The sequence below is a fragment of the Ciconia boyciana genome, chromosome 3 (genome assembly GCF_034638445.1).
Source record: "Ciconia boyciana chromosome 3, ASM3463844v1, whole genome shotgun sequence".
Lineage (NCBI taxonomy): Eukaryota > Metazoa > Chordata > Aves > Ciconiiformes > Ciconiidae > Ciconia > Ciconia boyciana.
In genome coordinates, this window is record NC_132936.1 from 14259973 (window position 1) to 14272009 (window position 12037).

Genomic DNA, 12037 nt, shown 5'->3' on the forward strand with positions numbered 1-12037 from the left:
AGGAAACATGTTTTATTATCTTTCACATTATACTGTGCCTTATATATCGATATGTGGCAGTCACATGTGTCACTCATATGCCAATATGTAGTACTGTCACGATTTCTTCCTGGCAGGTTTATTGTGTGTCTGTGGGACTACCACGCAGCTTATTTTTGCTTTATTTTCTTCGTATTTTAAAAATGTTTGAAGCTCATTGTGGTAAAGATAAGCATTGAAAGTAAGAATAGAGCTCATCACTGACGTAGTCCAGTATTTTATTGCTTCTCAAGCCAATATAGCTGCGTGATAAAGAGATTGGCTGGAAGTATCACTATGAGTTAATTCTGATGGGCGAGTTCTTTTATTCTTCAAGTTTGCAGTCCTTCAAGGCTCTTTAATCATAGTTCCCTGTGATCTTAACAGCCTATCAGTAGGTGTGGAAATAAAAGCAACTTCCAGGGATCAATTAAATTACTAACATAAATGAAATTGCGTTCTACTCTTCCAGACTTATGTCTGCCTCACTGAATACATACAGCCAATATTGCATTCTTTGAAACTGAAACAGAATCTTTCAATAAAGGTATTTTCAGTCACCAGAGAAAAAGCCTGTCATTATCTTCTGTGAAATAAAATGTAACAATTAAAATTATTAATTCATGGTCAGCTAGAAAAGCCATGTTACATACAGAGGTATGTATAACTTCAGTCAGTTAACTGGTTATCTTAGTTTAAAGCAATCCTTCATATTCCACGCAATGAGATGAGGTGATGTATCTCTGTGTGTGATCCCCAGAAGGAAGAGTATTTTCCTAATTTACATGCATCAGTAGGATGCATCTAGGTCAAAAGCCTGTAATGACATCATCTGCTAAGATTAAGCATTTTATTTGGTCTTTATAAAGCTGAGAAGAGCAATCCGTTTAGGAATATACAGTCCACAAATACTTCTAGGAACTTAGAATTGCCTATTAAGCAAAAGGAATAGGGAAAGACAATAGACACACAAACAGGACGCAGATTGGACTTGAAGTTGTTTTTTGGGAAACAGTTGTACAGCATGGGGGGTTTATTATTTTTCAGGTGGACTGTGCTCTGTCCCTTGTTCGTCTTGGCATGGAGAGGAATATTCCTGGTCTGCAAGTGCTTTGTGACAATCTGATCACTCTTGAGACAGTAGTTTATGAAACTGATGGTGATCGAACCTTAACTTTGAAGGAACTTGTGGAGATGAAAGACATCGAAAAGCTGAGACTGTTGATGAAGAATGTAAGTATTTTGAATAAATCAGTAAGTATACCTTGATTTCCAGTAATTCAGGTTACCCTAGATCCTGTGTATATAAAGACAATGTTAGTGGCTGACATTTTTTTTTATCATCCTCCATCTTTAATTCAACAAGAATTCAACAGTTTTACTGTTCCTTTTTTGTTGTGATGGGGTTTTTATCTTTTTTAATTTGTTTTCAACAAATGCTAAAATGGCTCAGTTTTCTCAAAGACCTGTTTCTTTGTCTTACGCACAGGACTAAACGTTAATGAATCCAGTCTTTTGAAAGCTGTGAATTGCTTTTTCATTGACCCTTTCTAAAGGATCTTCACTGTAGCTGTTGATAATGCTGCAGATACAACAAAATTGAATGTTTTCCTTGGATGTTTTTTGGTTTCTTTAAGTATTGGCAAAAAAATCTTAATATTTGCCTCTGCAGCATATGTGTGTTTTTCATCTTCTCTGTGTTCAGCCTGTGCATGGCATTTCAGAATAGAAAAAGACCTTTTAGAAAGGTTGAAAAATACCTAGAGATTGAACAGGGCTCTGAAATTAAGTCAAAGAATATGTGAGCACCAGAGGAGAATACTCATGTGCTTGAAGCTCCTCAGAATTTTCAAGATTTTGCTAGGATTTATGTAACCACTCATTTGTTTTTCTGTCTTGCATTCTTGCATACTGAAAGTAATGCAACTCTGACATGAATTCAAGCCAATCTTCACTCATTCTGAAATTGCAGGAGGAAGACAGCTAGACTTTCCTCATGTAACAGGCTTTACTCCTGTACTGCTTTGTTTCCCTTAGCCATTGGGTAGCAGAAAGATGATGGGTTGTTTCAGTGCTTCATGATGTAGAGATCTGTGCAGCAGCGGTGAATGTCAGGCTTCAGCTGTTGTTTGTGATGGGTGAAGATACTGTTTCAGTTACATTGATCAAAATGTTTTGTTTGTTTTCTGGTTTTCTTGTTTGTTTTGGACAATGAAGCTGAACTTGTTATTTTTTTCCTCTCTGTAACTCATTGTGCTTTCCAGTCCTCTGATGAAAAATATGTGAAGAATGTTTATCAGTGGATGATCCCTTTTCTCCACCGCTGTGAAAATCAGTCCCCTGGTCTTGCAAATTCACTTTTTAAAGAATATTTAGTAACATTATCAAAGGAAGATCTGACTCTACCTCTGAAGATATTTCGGAATTCAAAACCTTCTGTAAGTATAGAGCCCTGGTGCTTCTACTGGTTTCTTTGGAAATTCTTGTCCTGAAGATGTGAATTCATAAATAGGGTTAGTTCATCTTCTAAATCAGATCATCTCTCTGATCTTTCCCTTCTTCTTGGGCCCGGGATCTGTTGTATTTTAGAAAACATTAATTAAAAAATATTATAGCATAAGTTATGATGCAACTAAACTGTCCTTGATGAGATCGTCAAACTAATGTAATTATGATCTTGACCTAGTAGAACAAAAATTATTGTAAAGATTGTTCTCTGAAGTAATTTTATGGTGACGTGTTTAAAGTAAATTCCTGGCATATTTGCTTTTTAAAAAATGAAAGAGTTTGATCTCACTAATATTTTTTTCCTGAGGAATTTACTAGCAGTAGATTTCAAGTTATTTCTTCCCACCCCTCTCTTTCCACAAAAGTGTAAAGAATAAAATGTGGGCCATTAGGATGGAGCCAAGAGTTCAATGAGTAAGGGTTGAAGTTGCCTTCCATGTGAGTATTTCATGCTGCTTCTACAGTTTAAATAATTATTTCAGGGCACGTGAGCACATTTTTGCATACTATTGAACATTGTGTATGGATAGAAGTCAACTAGTGAAGAAAAAACACAGCTGTTTTATGTCTATTGATACTGTTGGACATGTTAAATAAATCTGACAAATGTTTGCAGCAGTTGCCTTCTGCCCTGCACCCTCTCCACCTCTCAAATTCATAAAAGGTATAATGGTGTACCACTGTTCTTTCCACTGTCTCCACTGCAGGAAACTAGCCAAGTTATGTTTCAGGTTGTAACTTCAACAGGTACTTCACTAAGTTGTTAGCAAGAGCCCTTCTAATTACAGCTAAAGACAGTTTATTTACTTGGAGTACACATCTTTTTATATTCAGAAGAAACTTAGCTGTTGAATTAGAAACAGAAAACTAAAAATAATGTGGTTTCTTTTCTTGTTAGTGTCAGCAAAAGATTATTCCTGATCAAGACCAGCTTATGATTACGGCATTGGAATGTATTTATAGTTGTGAACGAGATGACCAGCTCTCTCTCTGTTACGATATTTTGGAATGCCTTCCCCAAAGAGGATATGGGTAAACATTTTCAGCTAGTTATTCATAAATATTTTAGATATGTGAAATATAGTTGTGAGTTAATGCTTTAAAAATAGTTGTTAAGTCACTAAAGCGTAGTTAATCTTACTGGAATATGCTGTTCCTGTCTGAGTTGCAGTGGTCATACGTATGCTTGTGCTGTATATGTACTCTACCAAGTAAGGCAACAAAACATGATTTAAAGTAGCAGCCCAGACAAAGGCTTCTGTGTTAGTTTCTTAAACTTTTATATGCTGGTGAATTGAGACCAAGTGTTAGTGCTATCATACTGGTCTTGTTGGTCTTGTTACAGTTAGTGGCATCTTGCCACTTAGCTTATAAACAGCAATATGGCCCTGTGAGAGAGGTCTCTATATGGAAGACCTATGTGAAGGACAAGTAGTTATCGAGAAAGTGAAAGCATGGGGATGTAAACTGTTCTCCTAATATCTTTTACATATAGGAAGAAGGGAGCCTGAGAAAAGTGTAAGGAAGAAGGAAAAGCTCTGTTCTTGGGAGACTGAGGAACCCTCTCAATTTTAGCTGTCCTTCCAGCAAGAAGCCAACAGTTTTAATCTTTTCAAGCGAACATATTTTTGATTTTCATCAAGGAATGTTTCAAACTGCTTATCTTTTATAGCTATGTAATATGAATTATATGAAGAAATTACAAGAAGTATAGAGATATATATTTAATATTAATTGTATAATATCTTTGCAGGCCTGAAACAGATAAAACTAACACTCTTCATGATGAAGTAGATGAACTGGAACAAATTCTTAGGTATTTAATTTTGCTAAAATAAGTAATGTATTCTTAACAGAAGTCACTAGGCATAGCCAATAACTTTTTTATGACAAGAAAGCAGCAAGAATATTTATCTTGGTTTTAGTGCTGTTGACAAGATAATCTGTAAGTTTTTTATATTCAGAACTTAGAAATTTTGAATGGTTTTAGCTATTTGAATATTATAAAACTGCACAGATATTTTTCTTGGAATAAAAGTGTTTTGGTTGTTTTTTTTTTTTGAGGGAGAGGAAGGTTACTTCTGAATTATCTGGGGAATTTGTTTTGCTCTTGATACTCTGTAATGCTTTGAGTGATCAAAAACTAAAAGTTACAAAGATATGTCATCAGTTTATTGGTGATATGCATTTACCCTACAGTATTAATTTTTTTTTTTAGTAAATAATGTTACTCTGGCTAATCTATACTTTATGGAGACTGTTTGCATTTGCAGTACATTGTCTGAGACAGCTTTAAGACTGCTGCAGCAGAGGTAGTTGTACAACTCTGCAGAATTAAAAAATGTTGACTATTCATTTACAGTGTGTCAGAGCTGTTGGAGAAACATGGACTTCAGAAACCTGTTTCCTTCGTGAAAGACACAAAGGACAATACGAAGGCGGCACGGAAGCTGATGATTAGGCTGACAAGGCACACAGGTCGCAAGTTAGTATTCAAAGGGGAATGGGAGATAAGAGGGAAAGGACAGTAAGGTAACAAGTACTTATTGTCAGAGAGTGTACCTGCCTGTTTTGTTGCAGTAGGGAACTGTAGTGTTCAAACTGAACATGGTGTACATAAGCCACATTTGTTAAACTGATGATTAAAATGATCAGTGTTTTGGCTGCATTCTCCCCATTCAAAAAAACTCTGTCTTGCTTCAAACCTGTTTCAGTATGTTGGTGTTCAAGTAAACAAGCCTAAAAGGCATACTGGCTGCAAAATACTGCAAGATGATGAACAGTAAATTTAACATGTTGTAAATGAGGTCCTTTAAGACCTATTTAATTTTATTGAGAGTGTAGGATTTGTAAAATAACACTTTCTTTTTTTTGGCATGTTTTCTTAGGAGCTCTTGTAATATGGCAATTTATTGATTTTATGTATTGATTCTACCTCTTATTTCCAGTATAATTTTTCTGTTTAAGAACTACTTCATGTAACTCATTTTCCAACTGTAGATGAATTATTACATGGCTCTTGGCATAAGCAGATAAAAAGATTGAACCCTAGGAAAAACAGCCATCACTGCGTGTGGGGTTTTTTTTGTTTTTCTTATTTAAAGTAAACATGCACAACAATTTATTGGTGATGGTAGGGTAGTATTGGGCTTGGACATGCTGAAAGCTTTTTGACTTCTAAAAACCTTTCTTTAGAAAGATCAAGTCAATGCCTCTGTAGGAAAAATGTTGATTTTTCACTTTTTGTAGAGACCCGTTGCTTTGCCAAAATGAAAGCTAATGCCACATGAGGGAATCACTATTAGCTGGACTAGCTTGTGTAGCTTAAAAAAGTCTTTTTTTAGTCTGAAAGGCTCAAGTTAATGTCAAAAAACCTTCATAGTGTTTTTACTAGTAAAAGTTTTGAGAGAGCACATGAAGTTGTATAGGAAGCTTTGCGGGTAAACAGCGATCCATGGATCCCAAGGGTCAAGAATCTGAATACCATTCCAATTTAAGGAACAAAATAAACTTGTAGCTCTGTTTCCCTGTGATTGCATGCAATTGATTAGTCCTTTGATTGCCTGCAATGAACAGCATTTTAATGATCCCCAGTTGCTGTTACAAACTTGTTTTACCCAGCTGTTCTTGGATCAGCAGGAAGATAGCACTTCCAACTTTCTGATGTACTATTGGAAGTTACAAAACCTACTTGGGAGATCTTAACAAAGATTGCTTAAATCCCTGTCTTATCCAACAGAAAACAAACAGAAAAAACACTTTGGGTACTGCATTGTTGTACTCAAACAATTTTATCCCACAGACACTGTTTTAATGTTAGTTAATATTAAAAGCATTCTGTCTTTAAATCCATTTTGGTTAAAAGTCCAATTAAAGATTGAAATAGCATTTGAGAAAACGCTACAGTTCCATCACCAAAAATATGAGTTATCTACCGCTTTTCTTTAAATTTGTTGTGGAAGAGAATATGTAATTTTAAAAATGTTTGCAGGCAACCACCAGTCAGTGAGGCACACTGGAAGGAATTGCTCCAGGATATGTTAGACATGCAGCAGAAAGTATATACATGCTTACATTCAGATACTTGCTATGAGGTGAGTTTTATGTTTTCTTACTGATTTATGTCCCAAGTAAGCTACAAATTCTCATTTCATATTGTTGCTCACATATGTAAATACATTTTCATGTGTTATGTTACTCGGTTGTCTACTGGCTCTTTTATGGTATTTTCATTCAAATCAGAAACTTCCTGTGTTAATTCATTTAATCAAAAGCCCTCTGATAAATATCCTGTATATCTTTTACTAGAATTCAACTTTTTTTAAATTGAGTTAACTTCTTAGGACTTCGTGATTCTATGTAACATCGTGTTTAGTAATATACACTTAAACTTAATGAAAATAAACAATCTTTTAGCTAAATTTTATCTCCAGCCAAGTATTTCTTAAACATGAAGTTCTGGTTTGATAGTATTATCCAAGATCATTATAGGATTATGGACTTTCTACTGCTTGCGGTTGAAGTATAATAATGTGAGATGAGAAATTAATTTATTTGAAGGAAAAAAAACCCTGCGTGTGCATAAGCCCCAAACTTACGTCATTAATATTTGCAAAGGACAGCTCTTAGACTGATGTAGAATTTGCTGTGACGTGTATTGTTTATCTACATTTTCACTTCAATATACTGCAGTTTATTACAGAAACAGTGCCGTGTCCACTATAATTGGTGTTTAAATAGTCACATCTTTTAAAAGTTTAAGAGTATTTTATTATAGTTTGAAGGTTTAATTGCTTATGGCTATCAATCTGATTAGCTCTTGGGAGAAGTTTTGAAAGCAAATTAGAGAAAAAAAAACAAACAATGCATACATAAAGCAATGTATACATAAAAAAGGTCACTCTTTCTCTGTAGTTGTACAGTTTGAAGCTGCTCAGAGAGAACTGCAGTGTATTTAATATTCATGGAATTGAGATAGGCTAAGACATAGTGTACTTGGAATCTTTTTTAAGTGCGTTTAAAAAAATTATAGTACTAGAGCACTCTGAAAAGAATAGCATTTGCTTTGCTCTGATCTTAATATAAGTTTTTTATTAATATTAAATTATTTTTTAACCTCTGTACCATATCATTAAAAAAAACCACAACAAAGGGTTTTTGAAAAATGATCTAAGAATGCCGAAAATGCTTTAAAATGTAGTGCTGTCATATGCAATTATACTTTGATAACTTCAAAATTGAGAAATTGATGAGGCAGTAAGGATGTGCAATCACATGTGAGGTTTGTATTGGGATCTTTTTTAGTATGATGCTTACTCTATTCTGCTTGCATGCAAAGTGAATCCTGTCCTCCTGAAGGACTTCATGTCCATAAATTTTGAGAGAGGTAAATTGCATTTATGTGATCATTAAGGAAGCAGGATCAGCTATCATACTTTGAATCTTTCACTGTTCCTTGAGGATTAATATATTGTGAAATGGAAGATGATCCAATTGTATGATATTTTTTAAGAAGCACTGAACTGTGTTCCTTTCCAGAGCATGAGATGGTTTGGAGAGGTTCTTCCTAGTGAAGAAATACTTTAATTTCAAGATGCGATTGGGCAGGGTGCTAAATAATCTAATCTATGCCCCTTTTCCAGTGAAAGGTCAGGCCGGATGATCTTTTGAGTCCCTTCCAACCTGGGCTCTTCTACGATTTGTTGATTCTATTTAATTGGTTATGAAATTTAAAACCTTTGATAAAGGTCATATTGTTGCAGCTACGGTATTTTCTGAAATTATTAAATGCATGTGTTGCTCTTCATTAGGACAATACTGACCATGTTCAAAAAAAACAATTTTATTTTTGTAAGGAAATTAGATTATTTTGTGTGTCTTAAAGTGGGCAAAACTTTGACCTGAAAATAAGTTAGGCGTTTTGTGGCAGATGTAGCATTATATTAGTATGCATTCTTTGAAGATAGTCTTGACTGAAACTTAAAAAACATCTTATATGCTCAGTTCTAAATATTTTTAGTTTCTTCAGAGATATGAAACTTCTTCTCATATGTTGTTGGTTTTAAGGTCTTAATACTGAACTGCCTTTTCAGATTCTTACATCCTGTTAACACCTCAGAATGTAGGTATAAATAATTTCTGATCTCTAAGTCATACTGTAAAAAAGCAGTTAATAAGCTTTTTTCTGCAGGAAGTAGAAATAACTAGCTACTAGTTAATTTTAGCTTTACTTAAATTGTGGAAATACTCTCCTTGGTAGAAGTTACATTTTCTGCTTGGACTGAATATATTCTTTTTGACTTTAAAGATCCTTCGATTCAAAGGGGTTGGTTCAATACAATGGAGATAAGCTTACTTGAAGCTGCTGTTGCAGATTATTAAATTATTGTTCTTTCTTTTAGATATTCACAGAAAGTCTTTTATGCTCAAGCAGTATAGACAATATCCACTTGGCTGGGCAAATGATGCATTGCAGTATTTGGTCAGCAGATCTACAGAGTTCATCAAAAGGGAAGACACAATATCGAGTCAGCTATGCAAAAAGTATCGAACTAGTTTTGGCTGCTGGCAGAGAATATTTCAATTCTTCGACGAGTTTGACCGATAGCTGTATGGACTTGGCCAGGTATATTTACAATTATATACATAAATACATATTGTTCTTTTAATTGAAACTTGAATTTTGTTTTCCCTTTAAGAAGGGTGAATCTTATGTGGGTTTACTTCTCTTCCTGTAAAATTACATGGTAAATAGAAACAATATCTTTTGGCTTCTGTAAGATTTTTTTGGGTTTTTTGGGCGGGGGGGGGGGCTTCCCCCCAGGCTTGCTTTTTTGCTGTCTGTGGTTGCTGGAATGATCTGTTATAGAATTCAGGTTGAAGAAGAAGAAGAAACATGCAAGTCTTTCTCTGTGGATAAGAAGCTTTTTGTGTGTGTCATTTGAACCTTTTCCACATTATGGCATTCAACCACAATTGTGGTCCCCAGTTACTATCACAATAGAAAAAAGCATTTTGCTGATTCTTTCATTTCTTTTCTTACTTTGGTCTTTCCCAATTCTGAGAGTTCATTTGAGGCTATCTGTCTCCCTTTGGTACATTAAGAAATAAGCCAAATAATTCTTCAGAAAGGAATTCAGGCATAGAGCAGCCTTGGAGGTTGCAGTGTCGGTGTTCATTCTTGTATAGATTTAGATACGGAAGTATTTTCTTTTACAGTGTAGATGGAGATAGATAAAATAATCGGATATTACCTATGTAGAAGACTGATGCCTTGGCTTACCCTAAATACTTAGAACAGAGGCATGTCTTTATATTTCCAGCCTTTCCCTTTTTTTTTCCTAAGAATTTGCTGTTTCATTGGTATTGTTTTTATGTGTTAATCCAAATGAGTTTTCCTTTTTCCTTAAGGCACTTATTTATAAAAAAAAAACCCCAACAAAACAAAAAAACCCACAAACCAAACAACAAAAAACCCCCAAATCCCATAAGCAAACAAAAATACTTGTGTCTCAACTACAATGGAAGATACGTCTTTATCAAGTACTGCTTTCACTTAGACATGAGCACACTTACCTACTAATTACAAGAAAAATATTAAATTATTTTTCTGCCCCTCAAGGTACCATTATGGGTCAAGATGAATTTGTTATGTACATACACGTTACCAGTTTTTTTTTTAGCACTGACTATAGTAATACAGTCAAACTGTTTGTAATTAATTTATCCTTTTTCAAATTAAGAACTTTTCCTTGATGAAATATTGTTACTATAAAGTTTTATGTATTGACAAATCATATATTTTCCATTAGGGATTAAAGGAAGAATATTTTGCAGTTTGCTTTGAGTTCTGGTTACATGCTCCATAACTTAACTAGGAAATGACTGAAAAAGCACTGTTTTTTTTTCTCCCTAATCACTTGCACCTTGTTCCTCTCTCCCATCCCAAATGCACACACACACGTATACATGATGAGGATGAGAGGTTTTTTCTTTATTTTTGTAGGGTTTTGTTGTTTGCTTTTTTTAGTAAAGGCATTATTGCCTTAGGTCAAAGTTGGAAGACAGTCACTTTTACAGTATTAATTATATAATGCTAGCTCTATTTCTGCCTTTTTATTGAAAACACAGTTTATTGACTGTCATTACTGCTTATAAGCACTCTAGGTAAATACTTGCTTTGGAGGCCTAAAAGGCCCGAGAGTCACTGGCTTTTTAAAAATTTGTCTTTATTTTTAAATATATGAATATTTATATGAATATTATATTATTATTATTTTTATTTTTATAAAACAGTTGAGCCTTTTTACATTTTGGACACCATGTGTTATGGTTTAACCCCAGTTGGCAACTAAGCCTCATACAGCTGCTCCCTCGCTCCTCCCTGCAGTGGGATGGGGGAGATAATTGGAAGAGTAAAACTGAGAAAACTCCTGGGTTGAGATAAAGACAGTTTAATAGGTAAAGCAAAAGACGCACACACAGGCAAAGCAAAACAAGGAATTAATTCACTACTTCCCATGGGCAGGGGGGTGTTCAGCCATCTCCAGGAAAGCAGGGCTCCATCACGCGTAACGGTGACTTGGGATGGCAAACACCATCACTCCAAACATCCTCCTTCCCTCCATCTTTCCCCAGCTTTATATGCTGAGCATGATGTCATAAGGTATGGAATATCCCTTGGGTCAGTTGGGGTCAGCTGTCCCAGCTGTGTCCCCTCCCAGCTTCTTGTGCACCCTCAGCCTACTCGCTGGCGGGGCGGTGTGAGGAGCAGAAAAGGCCTTGACTCTGTGTAAGCACTGCTCAGCTGTAACTAAAACATCCCTGTATTATCAGCACTGTTTTCAGCACGAACCCAAAACATAGCCCCATATTAGCTTCTATGAAGAAAATTAACTCTATCCCAGCCAAAACCAGCACACCAGGGCTACTAGATATACTGTGCAAAAGTTGCGATCACAATGAAGTAGGTGCATACACTGTTACAATATCCAAATTACAACTGAATTTTATCTGTATGTATATAATTGGCACAGTTAAAATGTCTCTATTAGCTACTTACTTGTAGTGGTGGGATTTCCTCTATACATAGGAGAGAAACTCTCCTTTGGGCTAAGCTAGGAGGCAGAGAGGTTGGTTGGTTTTCTCAGGTGAGTAGCTTCATTTTGGAACAGCAGGAACAAAATGCACCATTATTTGGAACAGACCTTTTGGGTCAGCAGTCCAAGTCCTTTGCTGTTGCATGTGGCACTGTAATATAATGTAGACTCATCTCTGCCTGGGAAGGTCATGGAACAGATCCTCCTAGAAGCTATGCTAAGGCACATGGAGGACAGGGAGGTAGTTTGAGACAGCCAGCATGGCTTCACCAAGGGCAAGTCCTGTCTGACCAACCTAGTGGCCTTCTATGATAGAGTGACTACATCAGTGGACAAGGGAAGAGCCACAGATATCGTCTACCTGGACTTCTGTAAGGCCTTTGGCATGGTCCCCCACAACATCCTTCTCTCTA

General features: G+C 35.6%; 1 protein-coding gene across 3 annotated transcripts in view; it reads left to right on the forward strand.

Moving 5' to 3' along the window:
* NBAS (NBAS subunit of NRZ tethering complex) overlaps positions 1-12037 on the forward strand; it is a 182173-nt gene that overhangs the window by 45754 nt on the left and 124382 nt on the right. For all 3 annotated transcript variants that reach the window (XM_072858557.1, XM_072858556.1, XM_072858555.1), the window contains 7 exons: positions 1066-1251; positions 2283-2456; positions 3425-3558; positions 4280-4342; positions 4889-5011; positions 6518-6620; positions 8928-9151. In XM_072858557.1, coding sequence (XP_072714658.1) covers positions 1066-1251; positions 2283-2456; positions 3425-3558; positions 4280-4342; positions 4889-5011; positions 6518-6620; positions 8928-9151 — 1007 coding nt within the window. The remainder of the gene's footprint in view (positions 1-1065; positions 1252-2282; positions 2457-3424; positions 3559-4279; positions 4343-4888; positions 5012-6517; positions 6621-8927; positions 9152-12037) is intronic.